We start from the raw sequence: 22,888 nt of genomic DNA, 5'->3' as shown, positions 1-22,888 counted from the left end.
CTAAGATTCCTAAGAAGATGAGACCTGGGGCAGAAGATTTAACAATCTTAGCCTTCTGATTAGGCAACGATTCTCTGACTATAGCTTATTATCATCAGCATTCTTCTCCACACTTTCCCTTTGGTGCCATCTCGCCCACCACCTTTACTTTTTCTTGCAATTCTTTCTACTATTACCTATTTTGCTATTAATAGTACAGTGTACTACAGTCATTTCCACATTCTTTATCACATTATCTATCATGTAATTTATCAACCATCCCATTTCCATATCACACGGCAAAAGTACGGAAAGAAATAAAGAGGAAAGGCTCCCCTTCCCTTCTCTTCCTTGCTTTCTACACTAACTGCCTGGCCTACACACAGAAGAAAAAAGGAAACACAACAGGGGTTTCTCTAGAAAGAAGAGCCAGCATAGAAACTAACGAAAAGTTAGAAGAAGCAGCAAAAAGCCTTTGAAAGACCTCTCTGTCACTATACACTGATCCATCCCCCTCATGTCCTTTTTTATCCAATAAAGAAATGGAGCACAATTTCCAAGCCATTATGAAAAAAAAAAGATTTGTTTTCTTCATCTTAATAATGAAATGGTTCTAATCTGAAGTACTCCTATTGCCATTATAAGCTATCTATCTATCTAACACGATTCTGTATAGAATGATGTATGCAAGCTGACTAAATAGATATACTGCCTGATCACTAGGCAACTCCAAGTTTACACTGGGGACAATCTAGAATAATCAAACACAGGTAAGAAGTTATGGAAAACAAGTAACTGACTTGTTCTCAGACTGCGCTGTAACAGGCTGCGGGATGCAAGTAGCACGTACACATTTTGGTTGTTTTATAATCAAGTACCCAGAACCGTGTCTGGCACGTAACAGACACTCAATAAATATTTGCTGTATAAATGTATATACCGTGGGTCTGAGCAAGTGCACAGCTGCACTTTACATCTAAACATTCGGCAGGACGAGGGCTGCAGGCCGCACCAGCCTCTCCTGGCTTCCTCGCTTCTCTGCAGTGTATGGACAGCTGCCTGACACTCCTGCTTTGAGAATATAACTGTACATTTATGAAATGCTTGGTTTTAGCCTTTTTAAACAATTTACTTATAAAGTACCTTAAACATGAGAAAAAACATTCTACAACTCTCATAAAAACCTTGTCAAGATACATACATACTCTTTCATGTATTCAAAACATTTACATTGTTAAACATTCTCTAAGTTGGCCAGCTTTTTCTCACCAGTGAACTTCTGTTCCCTTGGCCTAGGATGCTCTGTTCCCTGGTTGTCTACAGAAACACTCACCCTTCAAGGGCCAATTCCAGTTCTATCTCATGCATAAAGCTCCTCCACTGACCATCCCAATACTCAGGGATTCCTCTCCTTACCTTCTCCATTCTCAGAGAAAAGACCATCTCATATGACATTTAAATCACACACTGTTTTTCAGAGTTATTTTTTCATGCCACAATACATTCTCTTCCCTACAGAGGTTTGGGGTCTGAAGTAAGAGGATTGTCTTGCAGATGGTTTTCTTCTTCTAATCTCCACCACATGAGGCTAGTATATGAAAGGAACTCAGGTGAGGGAGAGAAGGAGGATGCTCCATGTCTTCAGACACAGACAAGCACCACTTCTCAGGTAAGCAGAGCACAGCAGAGCTCTCTCTGTGCTTACCATCTCTTACGCCTAACTTAAAAAGTAAAGCGAATTGAACCCAATGGTTTCTTTCTGGTAACTGAACTTCCCTCCAGTTCCTACTAGGTTGCAGTTTACATAAATTTGAAGAATATACAGTAACAGTAAGCATCAAGTTCAATCAATGGCATGATTAATGCTAATAGGCAGCCCAAAAGAAGACGCACAGAGGATAAAAGCATATCTGAGAGTTGACTGAAATATTTAATTAAAAAGTAACAGATTGGTGGTTAGTAAGAGTTGACTGTCGATATAGTGAAGAGCCTAAATGACTAATGATAGCTGAGGTTTGAGGTTTTAATTCACAATTTTTCAATCAGTTTCAAAGAGATTTTATTTTTAAGATTGGCACCTGAGCTAACATCTGTTGCCAATCATTTTTTTTTCCTTCTTCTTCTCCCCAAAGCCTCCCAGGACATAGTTGTATATTCTAGTTGTAGGTCCTTCTGGTTGTGCTGTGTGGGACGCCGCCTCAACATGGTCTGATAAGCAGTGCCACATCTGTGCCCAGGATCCAAACCAGAGAAACCCTGTGCTGCCAAAGTGGAGGGCGTGAACTTAACCACTCGCCGTAGGGCCGGCCCCTCAAAGAAGTATTTTTTAAATTACACTGTTAACAGTGTAAGCATTGCCAAACTAAACACAGGAGAAACGTTTCGCCTGCAGACAGATATGAACTAACAGGAAGCAGAGCAGCATAGAAACTGTGAAGAATTGCTTGTTAACCAGATTAAATGAGTGGATATATGTGAAAGGGCTCAAAACAGTGCCTGGTGCACAGTAAGTGGCAAGAATTAAGGTGAAACTGAAACAGACTCCTACAGAGAGAGAGACTTGAAAATTTACATCACATAAAGTTACAAACTAACTGTAATTTCTGTAGTGATTTACTACTAATTATTTGTTTTGCAAATACAGAATAAGGATGACTGAAAATTCTAAACAGACCCATTTATTTCAGTTTAAAAAAAGTTTTTTTCTGAAAAGCTGCTAGAAAAATACGTAAATATAATATTTGGACATTTCCTGGGGCCCTCTTCTCGTAAGTGCTACACAAACACCTGGTCAATACTGTGCTGGAATGATTATATCTGTCTTCTTTCATGGGTCAAACCTTCTTTGCACTGAATTGAATTCTACAGTTCTAACCATTATGATTATTCTCTTCCCAGCTCCACCAACCCACTGCAGATCCCCTGACCAAAATAAATACAAAACCTCTGAATTTACTCCCCCAGGTTTTAGAGGGGTCTGTTAAGATCCTGCTAATGTTTTGCTGTAGTAACACAATATAGTATCATACCTTTTGGATTTCTTCGGGTAATGCATGCATGGGAATGTGACGATCCATAATTTCCCCAAATATACTGAGGGAGCTCTGGAGTAAAATAATCTAAAAACATTGATGGAAATAGTCAGAACTGAAGTAATTTGAAGAAAATTCAAATTAAAAGATATAAAATCCTGGGAATACTTGGGGATGAATAGTGATAACTCTTTCAACAAATGCTTGTTTCATCAACTCAATGTTAAAAGGTACACCTGGAATTTTCTCAGCTGTTAGGCCAACAGAACAGGAAGGATGCACAGAGAGAGACCACTGACTTAGAAATGATATTTCCTTTCTTCAGAACTTTACAGTCTAATTGTAATTTCTATAGTGGTTTACTACTAATGATTTGTTTTGCAAATATGGAATAAAGATCACTTAAAATTTTAAACACCCATTTATTTCAATTATTTTAAAAAGACAAGTTTTTCTGAAAAGCTTCTAGAAAAATACCTAAATATACTCTTTTAGTTAAGCAGAGAAGGAAAACAATTGTGACATGAATGTTGGTTTAAATGATGAACTACAGAAAAAAATATTTAGTTATCAGATTAAATATGATATGCAGGCACTGAACGAAAGAGTTGTCATGGCCTGAGAAGCCAAGCATCAATTTTACCTAAGACGGACATTTACATAACTTTTATGCAGATATTTCACTTTTAATAGATTTTCATTTTCTGATAAAACACTTCAATATAAAACTCTATCACTACTTTCATAAAACCACACAAGATGAATAGAGGAGCATTTGGAATCCTTTTTGTTTTTTTAACTCTTTCCCAAACATGAGAAAGAACAGACAGCCCAGCTTCATGGGTGAGAGTCATTTATATATATCTAAGGAGCAAGGGGTGAAAGGCAGGCAGCACAGTAAGATGACACAGGCAGAGTTCCACAGCAAGGAGAAGGCCTGGGGGCCACAAACAATCTAGGAGTTCAGGAAGGAAAAATGCCTTATCTTTCTGATGGGAGTGGGGAATTAGTGAAGGCTTCCTGAGGTTGTTTACTTCTGATCAGGGCAGGATTTTGACAAAGAGAGCCTCGAGAGGCATAGAGCTGTATCCAAAACGGCAACCTCAGCCTTGGCAAGGTGGCAGGGAAACTGTAGTTGACAAAAATTCCTGTAGTGGCAGTATGTTTTTCAACTGTGCAACCACTGGTGGAAGAGAGGGTTCCCCATCTTGTTAGCACAGTGCCTCTTGTTTTAACGAGCTGATGTTTAAAACAAATAACTAATGAGCTGTCTTCCCATATAAACATAACACAGTGTGGTGTGTGTGTGTTCGGTAAAGTTAACTAGCACAGTTAACACAGGCCCACACGGTCAAGTACATAATAACCTGCTGTTTGGCAGACTGTCATGGTGATGTGGCAAGAGCTCATTATTCACAGAAGGCTCATTATTCTCATTTCTGCCATTTTACAATGGACTCACCATCAGTAAAATAAGATAGCATCATCTTAATTAAACCCTATTGGGAGTAGAATTTTTCCTAAATTACCAACTAAATCTCCTTTTAAAATTGCATCCATAAAATTACTTGGGAGCATGGATCTAGTGGCAATATAAACAAGGCACCAGCGGAGGAGTTTTTATTTACTATCTTCACTGTCTATAAACCTATTCCAACTTGTGGCCTTACTATACCAAAGAGGAAGAACTGGCAGGTTCCGATTATTGAGGAAAAATTAAAAATAAAATATCCTGCCAACCCAGAAAAATCTCTCCACAATGCAGAAAGAAAATAGTTTTATTATAGAATAAGCATTTAACTTGATTGTGATGCACATTACAGCCAATTGGCTAATGAGATTACAAAGAAAGAGATCCCAGTCTTTATACAGCCACGCAGATACAATCTATTACATATATTTTCTCAAGATAATTGGCAACTTGTTCTCAACACAGCTTGCTATACACTCACGGTTCGTTTTAAATTCACCTGGTAATCTAAGTAGCCATTTGTGCTAGCTAATTGCGTTTGTTCTAAAGAATACATAGCTCAACGACAAAGCACTTGGCTACTGGAAGTGAGGCGCTTAGGCTCAACCTCCAGTGATATGGAGAGACGGGCGCTGTCTTCATTGCCGTTCGCATTTTAAAGAAACGGCTCTCAGGTCCTCCAGGAAATACATTCTAGGTCTTTTAAAAGATTTGCATACATATCAAAGGAATAGGGGAAGCATTCACAATGATGAGCTTTCTCAAGAAAGGGCGGGGAAAGATCTTTTTCCCTTTTGGCAACAGGAAAAAAATTAATTTTTAATTTCCCTTATATTACTTTCCGTGTTTTATCAAATGAGTCCCTTTTCTTCTGTCACATTACCACGTGTACAGCGCCCTTCGGCAGGAGGTGTCGTGACAAGTGGCAGCAGCTGAGCAGGTATTTGTGAACCTGCTAACAGCATCACGAGGACGAGGTGTGAGAAACACAGGCACGTCCCTGATTGTTAACTTCCGATGCCCTTCCGCACACCAGAGTCACGCCGGGCCACTCACTCACGCTCGGCGCCCAGGCCCTTCCGAGAACAGCGGCCCTGGCGTGAGTCACCCACGGCCAGCCGGTCAGGGTCAGGGGAGCGCGGAAGCGCACGTCCTGAGGCTTTCCGGAAGCGGCAGGATCTTCCAGATGGAAGCCAACTGCACGGCCAGACAGAACTGCCGGGAGGGTTTTCAAAGCTGCCCCCCTCTAACCCGTCCCCTTGAGACCCGCGGGGCAGGAGGAGGCAGGGTGCGGGGTGCCCGAGCCGCGCGCTCCGGGAAGAGGAGGGCGCCGGGCCGCGCGCGCTCGGGGACGGGCAGGGGCGCGGCGCCGGCTCAGCTGTCCGGACCTCTCGCCTCCGCGCCGCCACCGCGCCTCGGGGGACCGGGTCATCCGGGGCCCACGGAAGCCATTCACTGTCTCACCTAGGCTTCGACTCCGCCGGGGGCGAAACGGCTTCCCCGGTCTCCCGGGAGACCGTGCCGCACGTAGGCCTGACGTCAGGGCGCAGTGACGTCACAGCCCACGCCACTCGCCGACGCGGAAGTCGGACCCGCGACCTCGCTCGCCGGGCCGAAGCGGAAAAGCTTGTGGCGGGCGTCGGAGGGAAGGGTCCGTCCTACGCGGGGTGCTGGGAGACGGGGGAAGGGGCACGGAGGCGAGGCGGGGAGGGCGTGCTGGAGTCGTGGTAGCGACTGCTGGGTGTAGGGAGACGTCCTCAGGCCTGCGGCGGGTGGGAGGGAAATGCTGCCTGGGGTGGAGGCCGAAGTCCGTCTACCGTCTGTACTGGCTGTAGGCCAGTGTGCCGCACGCAGCAGTGGGCAGTTACTCTTCTTGAGCGCGAAGAGGAGAGATGCCGGTAGAGGCCATGCTGTAAAGGGGAGCTCTGCTCTCGGTCATTCCAGCCAGGGCAAATTAATTGGGAAGGCGTTGGTAAAATTTTCATGCTAGTCCAAAAGTAGTCAAGATGGAGGACTTAGTTAAAAAGGTACCTTGAGATAGCTTGTCCACAATTTGTTTATTTATAGAAGGCTTCCCACCCTTACACGTGACTAGCTTTCCTTCATTCATAAAGCAGATATTTATTGATGACGTACTACGCCACAAGCACTGCATCCCAAGGTGGGTGATGCTCTGTGACTACCCCAGGCAGGGGCAGCCATTGGTATGATTTGCAAGTGACTCATTCATAGCCCAGATATCTCCTTTTTGAGGATTATTTGAGGTCGAAAATGCAGCTCTTCCAAGGAACAAAACATTTCACAGCTCACTAGCAAGGAAAGAGAACTGCTACTATTGAATGAAGTAAGGTTAAGTAAATACAAAGGAAATAATTTAAACCTGTAGAATAAAGAAGTGATGGATTGATGCAGAGCAGTGCTGGAACACAGTCAAACTGCTGGTTGATAGCTATTAATGAAAATGACAGCATGAGTACTGAACACCTAAAAGCTTTGTTCCTCAAAGCACTAAAAGCTTTGGGGATAGCTGTACCCTGTGCACTTAACCTAACTGATAGTTTTGCCCCAATGCCTACCAGCAACTTTCTGTTTCCACCCCCTCAAAGAGTGCATTTTTCTTCATCTGGAAAGGTAAACAATGATTAGAGGAATGGACAGAGGCTTAAGGGTTGCAGAGGACAGCCAATGAAGTAGTCAAGTGCAGTGTTTTTAGTGAGAAGCGCAAAGTTTTCAGGGCTGTTCATCCTCAGCATGTTAATCTTTGAGGGACAACGAAGGTAGAACTGTTCTCATTTTTATAACAATATAGGACACAAAAAACCAGTTCATCCAGATCCATTGAGTGCTTTATCTGGAACAGGAATTGCACACCTAAAGCAAGATCACTCTGTTCTGAAGCTAGTTTGGCTAATAATATGATTATTAGCAATAATAATATTTACTGAGTACTTTATATGATAAGGAAACACTTTAAGGATAGGAGAAGATCCAGCTGAAAGGCTGTAATTCATTTTGTGGTTTAATTTCATCTATGCTATTCATCTCTACATTGGCCTTGAGACCAATTTTCCTTCCACTGTAAATGTCCCTTAGACCTGCACTGTCCAAGAAGATAGCCACATGTGACTATTTAATTATAATGAAATAAAATTTAAAATTCCATTCCTGTATTGCACTGGCCACATTTCAAGCGCTCAGTAGTCACCTGTCGCTACCGCATAAGACAGCACATGTATATGTAACACCTTCAGCATCGAAGAAAGTTCTATTGAATAGTGGAAGGCCCAGTAAGAATCTCAAGGATAAAGAGAGGTGATAAATTGTGAAGAACAGCCTTTGTTAAACAGTAGCAGTGAAAAGTGTTATTTCTGAATACCACAGCAACAGATGAAGAGTTGTGACAGTGTGTTACAAAATAGGTTTAAAATAAAACAAAAGTGATCCGGTCAGCCTCTCCCCAGTGTTGGTGTATGTTTTTTGTTGGTTCTCTGTTGGTCTCAGTCTCTTCCTCTTTCTCTCCATCTAAGTTTCTTTCCTTGTCCTTTTTGTTTTTCCATTCCTTTTCCCCACCCCGTTATTGGCCATACTGGAACTGAAGGAGAATTTGAAATATTCCCATTGGACACATCGCATAAAGTTTTGTGTTATCCTATTCTTAAATTTTAAATCAGCTAAGTTTCGCTTTTTACTGTGACTCTTAAAAATAATCCAGTGATAACTAAATTAAATTCTTTTTACCTTCTTCTGTGACCCTTTATTCTTCTTTTTTCCCCTGTGGGTCAATGACCCCTGGAAGAAAAAGAAACTCCCTAGTTTTGGGAGTAGAGTCTCTGTAAAGTGGCTAACCTAGGGCTTTCCACGCTGTCCGCAGACCTTTGTGTTCACATTTATGAGGACACAGTGTCTGTGCTTTTGCTTCTGTTACAAATTTACCTAAGATATTTATCCAGCAGGACATTGTCATTCATCCCATTCATTTTGGTAAATAGCAGTATGCCCACTCCCCTCTTCCCTTTCTTCCCCCACTAAAGGCGAGTGGGAGAATAGGTACTTGGCAAGTCTGATAAAAACATCAGGAAGTCTACCCAAGATTGCTAATTTCAAAGTGAACCCAGGACACTACAAAGGGAGCGTGGCAAAATTTCAGTTAGCGCAATTTTATCTTTATCCTGTGAACCAGAACACAGGACAACATTATCCCTGCAGAGGTCTGAATAACGAGATTGCAGACAGGGCCCCCCAGGTTGGAAGCAACCACAGATTTCACTGGTATTTCTGGGTTCCATCCAATGCAAGTACAGAATTTTGAAAAAGCTAATATTTATTGGGTTCTATTTGCCAGGGACTTCATACAGAATGTTTCATTTATTGACCCTTCCAGTCATAACTCAGTCAGATCCTACTTGCTATTTACTTTCACCCAAAGATGGAAGTGGCAAGGGCACGGCTGAGCACATGAGCACTGCGTGTGCTTGGACTGAATGTGAGTGTAAGCAGAAGCACCTGGGCCTCGCGTAGTGCATCAGCTGATTCTGCCAGCCAGCCAGTACCCATGGGGCATCAGCCTACTATGGATTAGTAACATACGTAAGTATCCCAAAAGTATTGAATTCTGGAAACTTAACTTTGTCTTAGACTGACTTTCTTCATAACTTTTCTCATACAGCTTCCAGTCTTTTCAAAAGCAGGTCAGCTACAAGTGACCATTTGTTTTGTTGTACTTAGCCCAACACATTTTATTCCTACCAAGATGTGGATTGTATTTTCTTTCCTAATACTGTTTTTTTTTTAAACTGCTATCAGCATTTATAGTTTCAGACTCCTTTGCAAAGCTGCTTTGTATATTTTGAACCCCAGATAACTCCGGTCTGGAGGTGGCTTTGACCCCAAAATACTATTTGTGGGTTTATGCTCCGTATATTTTTGAATCCGTCACATGTGCAGTGTAAACTTGAGCACCTAATAAAATGAAGGTCATAATGTTTAAATAGCATTTCTCTACAAGTTCAAATGTGTTGTCATCTGTGCAGGAATAAATAGTGCACTGAATTCTTTTTAGTCCCAAGAATATGATTCTTGAACAAAATTCCCTGTGAGGCAAGTCAGGCCTTTAAATGATAAACATCTCCTCTCAAATATTAAAAGGAAGTCAAGCACTACAGTGAAACCTTTGATGATTGTAAATGTATTCTTTTGTGGCCTGTTCACTACTGATAAGAGCTTCACTCAAAAATGTACTATGTGCCAAATAGAGTTTAATATTTGTTACATGAATATATTTAAAAACACAAAAAGAATAAAGTTCTAATGGCACAAACTTAAAACTCTTGTAAGGAATTTGATGCTCAAAAATATGGCACTGATAGTTCTTTAAGAGATTAATCTGTAATGTAAATTATCCATATTCCTTTTATTAAACTCTTACCATGCCATATCTAGCCTTTAATAAGCACTTAATAAATGCTAATGAATCTAAAAACTGAAAATGTATAACTGCCTTATGCATTTAAAAGATAACTGTAGAATTTGTTTGCTTGTTTAATGAAATGATTACTTCTTTATTTCTGAGATATCCACAGGACTCTGATGAAGCATCTAAGAGTCTAACTCACATTTGTTTTGATAAGTGGCAGAAGTGATTTCATTCTGCCTTTATGGAGATGAAGTTCATGTTTCTCTACCTATAATTTTAGGTAGCTATGGAATTTATAGGATATAGATTATAGCAATTTTCCTGTCATTTTGTTATATCTCTTAATAGAATGTTTTAATGTCATTAAATGAGTTGTAAAACATCTTAAAGATATTTTCTTATGACCTATGGATAAAATATATCAAATATTACGACCAGGTCTATCAACAGATGAAAAAGATTAAAATAATTATGGTAGCCCTGGTTTGCAAGGGTGTAGAGCAACTAGCACGCTTAAACATTGCTTTTAGGGTCCAAAATTAGTACATTTATTATGTTTTAAACACCTAGAAATGTTCCAAACTATTGCAGTGGACACCTGACCCCCTTCTTCCTTTCATTCAGGAATGCAGCCCTCTCCACCCTCCGTCCCTCTGTCTCCAAGCGCATGCGAATCAGCCCACCTCAGGGAATGAGCGCAGACAGGCCACTTCTCCCAGCTCCTTCCCCTGTACCAGTGATTTAAATCCGGAACTGGCCTATGACCCAATTCTGACCAAAGAGGCTCTAAGAGAAGGTTGCTAGAAGCTTCTGGGAAAGTTCATTCTTATTAGCACGTCTTTAGTGTTCATCACACTCTTGTTTGTAATGTTTAAAAACTGGAAATACCAAAATGTGAAATATCGATTTATCAAACAAGACTGTGCAGCTGTTAGAAATGATGATGCAGTTCTTTGGTGAGTAATGTCCCAATGGATCGTTATGTGAAAAAAGCAAGTTAAAAATAGTATTATAAATCCAAAAAAATTGTATTTAAATAGCATTCTAAGTATACATTTTGTTAATTACTTCTACCAATGTATATTTCAGTAGTCAGGATACCAGAGTACCTCAGAATCAACAGAGGAGCTGAAGAACCAAGCTTCAAGGAAGCAGGAAACAGGACTGCCTTGAGAACTTCACATGTGGATTCTGGAACTCTAAGAAGTCATGCAGAGTCTCAGCCCTTTGAATCTACTGCTTAATGAAAGCTGGTTCCGTTCTCCTTTCCAGTCCCTGCACATAGCAGGGCAGTGGTGGCCGACCGGTCAGGGGACGAGACGCTTCGGTTCCCAACCTCCAGTTAGAAAAATGCCAGAAATGACTGGCACACCTGGAGTTACACGGCAATCCCTTGACCCAGTTCCTGAAGCCAGGAGGAGTCAGGTACAGGCCTCCTGACCAAGTGTGGGGACCAAGTGGGCAGGCCAGACGCGATGACCCCTCCCTTTCTAATCGCACGTCTAGAGGAGTAGAAGCAGACGCAGACTCTGAGGAGGGGCCGCTCTGTCCCAGGAGAAAGGAAGAGCGCTGGGCATGCAGAACAAACGTGCCTACGTACGCTTAGGGGAGAAGCTGAGTTCGCTGGGAGAACATTTTAAAATTAAACAGTGAACCTTGCCCCCTTTCCACATGTGCTAAGTTGAGAGGCGAGTTTATGGTCGGCATCCCACCCCGGGAGATTCCGCCTCTTCTGTAACGGTGTGTTACTTGTATGGCAAAAATAAGCGTTTCTGTGTGTAACTAGGCACCATAGGCCTAAGGGTAATAATAATAGGGAAATAAATAAGAGCAGAGATCCACCAAATCGAAATTTAAATAAATAGAAAATAAGCTAATGTGGAATTTTTGAGCTTTCAGTTGAGTGTTCAACTGTCTTGATGTTAATATTTTTGTTTTGCCCTCCAAACTTGATCTAGCTAAAGATCTACAATCATTTGAATTATATAAATAGATATCAGCGAAAAACACTTTTTGCTCACACGATCTTGAGAAGGAACTTGGATTACGGCGTCCTATAATGTCAGTTACCTTTTTTTTTTAATGCCCTTGGGACTCTTGAGTCACCAGATAAAAGAGGTAAAAGACGTTAGACTCGCCGGTTAGTACGCAGGGAACTCGGGCACCTCTGATTTTAAAATAAAACCCCGGAAAGAACGCTGCTGGGAGGAATGCCAGCAGGCACAGAATCCCCACCGCCGTTAAGCTCCGAGCCGTGGACGCAGCGCGCGCCCGGGCCGCCCGGGCGTGACCGCTCGTGGGCGCGCAGCCCCAGCTCCTGCCGCACAGCCCGGCCGCGCCGTCCTCGCCAGCGTCCCGAGCGCCGGAGCCGCCGTGTCCTCCGCCGTGAACTCCGCCGCCCCAAACCCTAGCGTGACGCCCCGCCCTCCGCACCTGCGCCTCCGCCCCCAGCGGCGGCCGGGGAGGGCCGCCCGCGGCACGAAGTGCGTGCGGCCGCCGGGCGCCCGGTCACGCAAGCCTGCGGCCCCTCCCCGCCCCCCCATCCCCCGCGCTCGCCCGGGCCTTCCTGGCGGCCCGGATCCGCCTCGCGTGCCGAGCCCGCCGCCTAATCCCCCGAGGAATCCCGGGCGCCGCCCCGCCCCCGCGCCCCCGGTGATGTCCTCGTTTTAACCGAAGAGTTGTCTCCGCGGCTGCAAAGCAGCGCCTCGGGCGGCGGGGCGCGGGGCGCGGGGCGCGGCGAGGAAGCGGTCCCGCCCCGGCCGCCCGCCGGCCCTCTCGGCGGCCTGCGCGCTGGCTCGCGTCGCCCGGCAGTGCGCGGACGGGGTGCGGAGCCCGGCGACTGAGCCCGCGGAGGACGGGCCGGCGCGGGGAGGTGCGGGGGCGGCGGCGTCGCAGGCTGAGCCGAGGCGCCTCTCCCGCCGGGCCGCGTGCCGGCGAGGCCGTGCGTGCGAGCCGCGGAGGGGAGCCCACCCCCCCCCCCCACGGCGGGAAGGCCGCCAGCACGCAGCCCCTGCCCGGCGGCCGCGGACGGGAGCGCTGGCCTGTCCCCGCGCGGCGGGCTGGGGCGGGGGCTGGGGGCGCGCCCCGACAGCCCCTGTGAATCCGGGCCCGACCCTGCGCCCGCGACGCGGCCGTCCACAAACCGCTGGAACACGGAACTCCACGGTCATGAAAGTGTGCGTTTCATTTGTTTATATTACTTCGTTTCACAGACCGTGCACGTGGCTTGCAGATGCGTACACGAAACTGAATTTGTACAGTCAAGACTGGAGGCGTGGGTTGGCAAGAGGAATAACTGAATTCAGTAAGAGAGTCAGAGTACAAATAGTAAGATTACTTAAAAGGACAAATGAACTGAAAAAGAAAAATTCAGTCCGTGACACGAGGAAGCCATTACATTCATCTTTTCATGGTCTTGAACATCTTGTACCAACTCAACTATAATACACGGCAGAAGCTTCTAATTAGACACGGAAAACGCAAATATTTAGCTGTACCAAGCAAACGTCAGAAAACTAAGCCTTATGTTGTAGGCACATGATTAACATCTGTAACACGAGAGAGAAGTCTGTCTTTAAGTATTTTGTGTTTCAGTCAGTTCCGTAGCGTACATGTGACTCACTGGTAGGTGTGTCACTCTGAAACAATTAGGATTAATCATCATGTGCAGGAAAATCTCTGTTCTGAATTTTAAATATTCGTTATGAGAATTTTTTTTTAGGAAAAGTAATGTTCATATGCTGTGAGTTCAGTAAGGAAATTGGTGCTTGAGTCAAAGTGCCTAGCAAACTGCATCAAATGAGTATTTTGAATGAAGGAAGGAAGGAGCGAGTGAATGAATATGTAGGCAGTCCTCGCTGATGGTTAAAGCTGCGAACTAGTGTCATGAGTGAGTAATGCCAGGCCTGCCACTGACTCATGTGTGATCCTGGCACGATGAAAATAATGCTTACCGCCTACCCACTTCCCCAGAGGTGTGGGGAGGACTATTCCTTACTCTCCAAAGACACTTTGAGATCTTTGGGGGAAGATGATATATTCAATTACTATAAATAATACACCACTGTTATGACAATCCATAGATAAAATTACCAAAGTATAACATAACGTTTAAATGCAAGTGTGCTACCAAATTTTTTTCATTTAGCCTATCAAGTACTGAAATACAGCGTGGAAGGCTGCATCCTTACGTAAAAGATTTGGCTTATAGATGCTTCATTGTCAGTTGACAAATATTTCATGATGCACAATGAAAGTTTTAAATATTCAGTATTTGAGTAGTATTTGTGCTGATATTTTATCAGAGAGCTGAGACCTCTGGCATGTGAAATGCCTAGGAGAAAACTAATTTTTGATGACTCTTCCTAATTTGATCTGTGGGATCTCAAAGGCGAGAGATCTTCTTGGTGTAATTTCCTGTTGCTCGAGGAGTGAAAGTCTAGGATTAGAGATTTACTCAATCAGCATGTGAGGGGACCTACTGTATGTCAGGCATTGTTCTAGGTGTCGAGGATAGAGCAGTGAACAGACAAAACTGACTCATTACTTAAGGTTTAAGTGGTTTTGGTCTCTAAATGCAGATAACTTTCGGAATTGTAGTGCATTACAAACATCTTTGTGTAAAGGAAAAACCCCTTCCTGGTCTCAGTTTTTAGCCGAAATCCTTCCAGAGGGAAAGGAAAATTCACCATGGTGGTTTTAACTTGAAGCAGAAGGCAGATACCATCCTCAGTCAGTCTCTTCTATTTAGAAAACATTAAGACAAAACCACACAATGCTGTCTGTTTTCCATCCGTCTCCATATCAAAGTTGCCTTCATCATTCTTAATGCCCTCTGCTATCATTTTCAGGCTATGCACGCCGTTTTTGCCAGGGTGCCATACACTTGTGCTGTTTGTTGACTGCAGAATGGTGCCTGGCTGGGGAGGTGGGTAGGCATTGAACTCCAGCCCCTCGCTTCACTTGCTAAGACATGTGCCTTGCATCCGCCTGAGGAAGGGGTGTCTTTTTCTAATTTGAACAAGGCATCATAGAGCCACCGTGGCTCCCTCTGTTCTCAGAGTTCTCAGCAGCCAGCTCCCATGTGCCCCTGGATATGTATTTCCCTGTTGTTTTTAATAGCATTGCTGTCTTATGAGTCGTAATACGGAGAACATTGCAGGGTGGGGAGAAGCCAAGGCTGAAGGAGAAGTGAAACAACCCCTGTCATCTTCCAAGACGTCCAATTAATATCTTGGCTAAATGAAGACCTACCAAGGCATGGTGCTGTGTGAAACGTTATGCAGCAAAAAGAAAGCACAGACAGGGCCAGTCCCATGGCCAAGTGGTGAAGTTCGCGTGCTCCGCTGCGGCGGCCCAGTTCGGATCCTGGACGCGGACATGGCACTGCTTGTCAGGCCACGCTGAGGCAGCGTCCCACATGCCACAACTAGAAGGACCTGCAACTAAGATATACAACAATGTACCGGGGGGATTTGGGGAGATAAAGCAGGAAAAGAAAAAAAGGAAGCACTGACTGAGCAACAACCCGCCTTCTCAATTTTAGCAGACTCGGAAGATTGTCAGCTCACAACAGGTTGCCTCAGTATTGCACTGCAACTGGAGAACATGAGACAGTGTGGCTCAACCTTTGGGCTGAGCTCATTTGTAGGATTTGATAGCAGATGATTTGATGTAGGATATATGTCCTGCTGAACTCTGGGAACGGCCTTATGTATTAAAGTGTCTTCCTTTTCCCGTTGCTAACTTCTCTGTGGTCTGTTGATGTTGCATCAGGTTGCAAACAATGAGTGGCAGAGACTGCAGTGTCAGGACATAGTGACCTGATTAGTCCAAGCTCATGCAGGGGAGATGTGCAGACAGATGAGCCCCAACAGGACCTGAAGAAGCATGTGGTTTTGAAATCCTGGGTGGATGGGCCACGCCCTGTGTACACCTTAAATCTCCTGGTGCTCTTGGAGGTATAATTATTGCTCAACAACTCCGGGGATGGGATTAATTAGATCTTTGTCTGATTTAACTATAATAAAATGAAGAGTTTAAATGTAACTTATTAAAATGTGCGCATGTGCGTAATATAAATATAAAAAACTTGGAATTAATATAAGAGCATAAAAATGATCCAACTGCATTAACACTTTTTAAAATATAGTCTCTTTCTGACAATAGTTAAGTAGTCAGTTTTGTAGCTTAATATATAGGCCTAAAGCAAATGAAACATATCAAGGAATATGATTACTCGGCACTACACAATTTATCATTTCACTTATCAAGTAGAGATTCTTATGGTATTTCTTAATGATTATCTACAAAAGCCTTTAGAGTGTATTGCTTTCCATTTTATGCAGTTTAAAGGTGGGGAAACAGAGATTAAGTTAAATATTCCATAAACCCTATACCTATAAGAATTAAAGCAATTGTGCAACTTTACATGTAGAAGACACTTGGTAAATATGTAAACTGATTATTCCCCACCTTGAGACAATAAACATAGCATGCAATAGATTGTTTCCTATGTGAGGACAGAGACTGCTGCTTGTCGATATTTGCATTGCTAGTACCACCCAATAAATGAGGATGAGTGAATGAATCAATTAATGAATGGGTATGAGAGAGCCCATAAGAACCAACCTCCAGGCACTCCACTCTAATCCCAAGGCTCTCCCAGTTTCTGTCTTGCTCAGTGCCCTCCCAGATTGTTGATGCCTTACGTGAGCAATCAGGAAAAAGGAAGCAATCCAGATGGGAGGCTAGCTGTGGTCAGATGCCTCTGAAATGAAAAAAGTACTTGCAGATGTTTCCACAAGTGGAGGAGTGGGGCTGAGTCTAGGCCACAGGAAACAGCTTCCACACCTTGGGGCTAGTACAATAAAGGTATCATCACTCACCGGCACAGAGGTCGGCGGGGAACTTGAAAAGGCGCTCTGCGGTGGAATGCTGCATGCATGCAGACTTGCCTCAGGAATGCACAAGTGATCGGGACCAGTAAAGAAACTGTGATTGGTGAGAATAGCAGTAAGGATCATGGTTATCTGGGAATCAAATCCTTCAATCACTTTAGACAGGACTAATGAAACTGGAAGAAACCATCATTGATTTTGAGAGTCTCCTTCTAAATTAGTTGGCCTTTGGCTTTTGGAGGGCAAAGTTCAAATTCCAGTTCCTGTCTGACAGGAAAATAAGTCAGACACAAAGTAGACAGATAGGCTTCTAGACTCCACAGTGAAACGGCAGGGCATAAAGGAGAGCTGAGTCTTGAGGAACCTTTGTTGTTAGAGATGCGGAATTCCTTCACCGACTGTGGTATTTTTCACTGCGCCTTTTGAGTCTGTTCACTTTAGATTTATGATATTTGCCTTTGTTGGCAAATCTGTTCAAATGTGAATAAGAAATGTTCTATTTTCTAATGAAAAAGTCCTAAATTCTCCTATGGTCTGTGCATGCCCTCTTCCGGAGCACATTAGCTTTCTAGCTGCATAGTGGACAATGGAGCACGTGATTCTAAGGACCAATTGCTTAACAAGATAAGAAGACACAAGGCACCTTAAAAAGTGTTCAGAACTGGGCTCAGCCGTTTACTAGCTTTGTGCCCTGGTCATATTACTCTCAGCCCATTTCCTTGTCTCTAAGGCGGCAACGATTGGAGAATGGTTTTGTTTTTGGCTCAGTGGGCGAGGAGGAGATTATTTTCTAAAGCAGTTATCTGAATGCTTGGCAACATTGGATTCCATAAACTCCTAATGTTTAAGGTGAAAAGCCCTGATAGTAGCATAGCTCTGGACAATTAACTAATCGAGATAAGCTTTTTACCATCTCAAAATGAAAGTTTTTTAAAAAAATTATAAGGAATGGACGACAATGCTGGCACTATTACTAAAATTAACCAGGATCTTTGGGGGGTAGAGAAAAATTAACCCCGACACTGTTAGTGAATTATAAATAGGTGGTTATTCTAAGTGAATTGCCCTGTCTGAATATTGGAATTCACTATACAAAGACTAGATGCCGATGCTGGCAGCAAATCCTTTTGCCGGTTTTTAAAACCAAAAAAACCACAGAGGTGTATCAGCTGTACTGAGCCTCCCTAACTATTATAGAGTCAGATCACTAGAGCAAAGAAGAAATTTAAATGTCATCAAGGTCAAATTCCTCATTTTATGGATGAGGAAGGAAACAGAGAGGATAATTAATTTATTCAAAAACAGTTGTTGTTATTATTGCTGTCATTATGATGATGGTGATGATGATTACAGGTGCTGTGGAAGGCACCTGTCTGGGTTCTGGGGATTCAGCAGTGAACAAGACAGATGTGGTCTCTTGCCCCGAATCACGGAGTTAATGGAGGAGCTGGAACCAGAAATGAGTCTGCAGATTTCTGATTGAAAGAGCTTCCCTTCCTCAAGTCCTGACTGTAGAGCAGCCCCGAGGTGTCTCAGCTACATTAAGTCATGTGATCGTCACTGACTTAGAGCAGGTGGAGCCCGTCTTCCCGCTCCTGAGGTCTCCATCCGTGGAGGGAGCTCCAGTAACGTCATAATCCTGGCTCTTCCTCCTGCCTTATTTGCTCTGCCCAAGGGGAGCTAAAGTGACCTCTGAGTTTGGAAGCAGTAAGAGCATGTGAGTAGCCCAGGCCCTTTCCTGCTCTTTCCTTAGGACTGAGCTGCCAGAAGGGAACGTTGGCTCTTCTGCTCTTCCAGGCCCAAAGATGAACAAGGCAGAAGGAGGCCTCTTCGGGTCTTGTAAGTAGGGAGACTAGTCTCGTACTGGGGTTTTCAATGGGGAAGCCCAATTTCCCACAGATATCAGCTTTCTCATCAATAAGATCTCTGTGTATATGAGTGCAAAAGAGAAGCACTTCAAAAAAATTAAAAAGTAAGCAAGTGTGTCCTATCATACTTGAACCATCAAAACCAAGTTCTATCCACTGTGCTTACCTGTGCCTCACATTCTGACCTCACCTGCCACGGCATCCAGGAAATAAGGTCTTACAATAACATTGACATGACCTTCTGGGGTCGTATGCCCGAGCGGCACAACAGCCGGGACCTATTGCAGATGGCACAGAAAATTAACATCACAGCTTCTAAACAGATTTGGCCCAATTTCTAAAACTGTGAAGGATAGCTGTTGGGCTTTTTGGGAGACAAAATGATAAAATGAAAAGAACATGGGATTTGTAGAATTAGAAGACCAGATTCGAGTCTGCCCTGAGTAAGTCTCTCTGACTCTGAACCTGTTTTTCCTCTAAATGACAGCACAGTTTGCCTTACCGAGCTCACATGGTTGTTTGAGGCCCCAAGAGGATAATGGACGTGCAAGTGCTTGGTAAACTCTAAAGGGCTATAAAAATGTTAGTTTTACAGGTTTAAGGGCAATCCTGTAATAATACTTCTCATTTTTGCTATGCATTTGAAGCTTGACTTTGTACGCAGGTGGGTGTATAGCTAGGTGGTTGATGTTGCATAGTTAGCAGCCTAGATGCTTACCAGTTAAAGGCCGAGAACCTGTCTACCCACTAAGCTCTCCCCTCTCCAAACCAATATTACTTACTTACTTTCTTAATTAATTAAAGTAAAAAAAAAACACCTCTCTCCCATTGCTATCTACGTTTCTAGCATTAGTCGTTTGCATTAAGCAATGCCTCTGTCAATGACTTCCTTGGAATTTTGAGCAGGTTTGTAAAATACTTGCCCAATAGGAAGCAGCAGCAGTACCCTTAAGAACTGAGTCAAGCTGGGGAAGGATAAAAGAAAGGCTGAAGGCAGGTAGACAGCCAGAAGAGTCTGGGCTAAGTTCCAATCAACAGCTCTGATGAGAAAACTGAGGGAGCAGAAGCCACTAGGAGCAAGAGAACATTGTTTCAAAGTGGCACCTTTTCCACAAACTGTTTTAAGACTCTCTGCCTCTGGTGACTCGACCGTATCTCATCCTGAAAGTCAGAAGAAATGCATTCCAGTCTGCCTCTGGGACCATCCAGCTGCATGACCTGGGGTCTGTAATTTTGCCTCCCTGGGTCTCATTTTCCTTATCTGTAAAGTGAAAGATTGGGACAAATGTTATCTAAAGCCATTGACAAATATTCTGTAATTCTAGCAAATATCCCATGAATTTCCTCCCTTTCAACATTTCAATCTTATCTTCCCTCAGGGAAGAAATTATCTTAGATATGTCCCAAGAGGTAGGTGTGTGCATAGAGCCCAATGGTACAGTCCTGTCAGAAGATTGCAGTCCAGAGAGAAGCATTTCATAAAAAGAAAAACAGAGTAATTAAGCCACTGCACACTATCATACGTGAACCACTTCTCTTATAAGCAGAGACTTCCCCAAGAAGTTTGAATATAATTGTATTCAAACATGTTCACAGTTCAGTTAAAAAACTATTGAACCTTACAAATTGTACTTGAAATATTAAAGAATACATACCAGCATTTAAAGCAGGCCACCAGCCTAAAAACATACAGGCTTCTTAACAATCGCTTTAAGTCAGTAAGAGAACATAAATAAAATATTACATTAATTGTCAAATCCTCAAAACAATACATTTTTCTCCTAAGTGTAGAGGACAGACCCTCCATGTTTGTCTGCATGGTGATAATTCTGTTTACTGCATAAGTGGGTTTAAGCAATAACAGAAAGAGCTCAACTATATGACCCAGGGCACTGAAAACAATTTGGGGAGGAGGATTCACTGATTTAGCGTTAATCATTATGGGAATCTGGTGGAATCAAAGGCATTCCTGTGCCTGTCATGTACTTTAATAAGCTATTAATAACTTTGACATCTATTCAATTAAATTCCACTCTCAGAACCAACAAAGAGATAGTAATACTGTTGTCATTTTTCTCTTTCACGTAGATGCCCTATCCCAATCACTTTTCTTTTTTTTCTTCTTTTAAAGATTGGCACCTGGGCTAACAACTGTTGCCAATCTTGTTTTTTTTTTTTCAAAGATTGGTACCTGGGCTAACAACTGCTGCCAATCTTTTTTTTTTTTTTTCTGCTTTATCTCCCCAACCCCCCCGTCCCGCCCCGCCCCCCGTACACAGCTGTATATCTTAGTTGCACATCCTTCTAGTTGTGGGATGTGGGATGCCGCCTCAACGTGGCCTGACGAGCGGTGCCATGTCCGCGCCCAGGATCCGAACCCTGGGCCGCCGCAGCGGAGCACGAGAACTTAACCACTCGGCCACGGAGCCGGCCCCCCCAATCACTTTTCTATTCAACATGACTACTGCTTCCAGGACTAAAGACGGCAAGCATTTCTCTAAAGCCAGAGACAGGAGACAGAGAAAGTCAGGGGCCTTTGAGAGGGAGGATAGTGCACAGAAGAGAACATGGTCTTTGAACTCAGACACAGACTGAAACCCCAGGCCCACTAAGTCTAGACACCTAACCTCTCTGGGTTTGAGTTCTGTCATCTGTAAAACGGGACTAATATCGGCCCTGCCGTTATGAGAAAGCGTAATACTGCATGTGAGACACCGAGCAGGCACTCAGGGCGCGGTAGATGCTCTCGTTATTCCTTTGTTAATAGTGTCTCAGTGGGACAAGTAACTCTGTCCTCTCTGTTTTAAATTTGAAATCCTGCTCCTTCCAGGCCTAAATTCCAATGAAACTGTGCTGTTTCAGAAGGTTGTATGACATTCTTAAGACTACCTGGGAATAATGATGGTCTTCAGAATAGAATCTAGCTTCTGACATTAAAAAAAAGAAAAAGAAGGATAAAAAAAAAAGGAGGAGGAAAGAAAAGCTGTAAGAAGTCAAAAGAAGAAAATGAGCAGAAACAAAAAGAAAGAGGAGGCCCAGGTCTTTCTCGGGCATTTAGCCACATACGAGGGTTACTGAAGTCCCCTGAATGGCTTTCATGAAAATCTCAGAGCCTCTTGCTTAACTCACCCAATTGAAATACCTTTTCCTTAGACTTTTTCCAGATTATCAAGTTTTGACTCATCCGCCAGGGCTCTTGCTGAATATCCCTGGGGACCAACATATGTAAAGCACTCACTATGTGCCCAGCATGGACAGCAGCCTTGGACGGTGGATGTTATCAGCCCTTTGTACAAGGAGGAAATGAGGAATTACATCACTTAGCCAGGAATGGATCCCAGGACTATACGATCCAAAAGCCTTTGTTTTGTTCCTCTCCATCACACTGCACACACCCCTGATCCTCTCCGTCACAGTGCACACATCTCTGTTCCTCTTCATCACACTGCACACACCCCTGATCCTCTCCGTCACAGTGCACACATCTCTGTTCCTCTCCATCACAATGCACACATCCTTGATCCTCTCTGTCACAGTGCACACACCCCTGATCCTCTCCATCACAGTGCACACATCTCTGTTCCTCTCCATCACAATGCACACATCCCTGTTCCTCTCCATCAGAATGCACACACCCCTGGTCCTCTCCATCACAGTGCACACACCCCTGATCCTCTCCATCACAGTGCACACACCCCTGGTCCTCTCCATCACAATGCACACATCCCTGTTCCTCTCCATCACAATGCACACACCTCTGATCCTCACCATCAGAATGCACACATCCTTGATCCTCTCCGTCACAGTGCACACATCCCTGTTCCTCTGCATCACAATGCACACACCCCTGGTCCTCTCCATCACAGTGCACACAGCCCTGATCCTCTCCATCACAGTGCACACACCCCTCATCCTCTCCGTCAGAATGCACACACCCCCGTTCCTCTCCATCACAGTGTACACACCCCTGATGCTCTCCATCACGATGCACGCATCCCTGATCCTCTCCATCAGAAAGGATCGGCCTTTCCTCCGCTTGCTTTCATCACTTGGGTTATCCATTTATAATAACAACCATTTCACTCCATTTTGTATTTTAATTTATTGTTTTCATTCTCTCTTCTGCCAGTTCTATTCCATTTATTAAACATTTGTTGAGTATCATCTATGGCTAAAATACTAGATTATATCCAGGCTCTAAAGTAGACTGTAAATTTTTTTAATTT

At 43.7% G+C, this 22,888-nt stretch overlaps 1 protein-coding gene and 1 long non-coding RNA gene across 9 annotated transcripts in view; both read right to left on the bottom strand.

The window, feature by feature from the left end:
* Positions 1-11,137, bottom strand: part of LEKR1 (leucine, glutamate and lysine rich 1) — a 189,460-nt gene extending 178,323 nt beyond the window's left edge. For 3 of the 8 annotated variants that reach the window (XM_023623183.2, XM_023623189.2, XM_023623188.2), the window contains exons 1-2: positions 5,947-6,048; positions 3,009-3,098 (exon numbers count right to left, since the gene is read on the bottom strand). In XM_023623183.2, coding sequence (XP_023478951.1) covers positions 3,009-3,056 — 48 coding nt within the window. In that variant the 5' untranslated portion in view covers positions 3,057-3,098; positions 5,947-6,048. Of the gene's footprint in view, positions 1-3,008; positions 3,099-5,946; positions 6,049-11,004 lie in introns of those variants that run through there. The other 5 variants (XM_023623187.2, XM_070243171.1, XM_070243169.1 and 2 more) reach the window with 4 other exon arrangements.
* Positions 11,138-19,733: 8,596 nt separating this feature from the next.
* On the bottom strand, positions 19,734-22,091 carry LOC138918948 (uncharacterized). Its single transcript, XR_011428723.1, has 2 exons — positions 21,792-22,091; positions 19,734-19,923 (listed from the first exon to the last, which is right to left on the bottom strand). It is a non-coding gene; the product is annotated as an uncharacterized lncRNA (long non-coding RNA).
* Between the last annotated feature and the right edge of the window lie 797 nt (positions 22,092-22,888).

This window comes from Equus caballus, chromosome 19, assembly GCF_041296265.1.
Source record: "Equus caballus isolate H_3958 breed thoroughbred chromosome 19, TB-T2T, whole genome shotgun sequence".
NCBI classification, from domain to species: Eukaryota; Metazoa; Chordata; class Mammalia; order Perissodactyla; family Equidae; genus Equus; species Equus caballus.
Note: the sequence above shows the minus strand (reverse complement) of the source record. Positions and strands in the feature narration are given on the sequence as shown.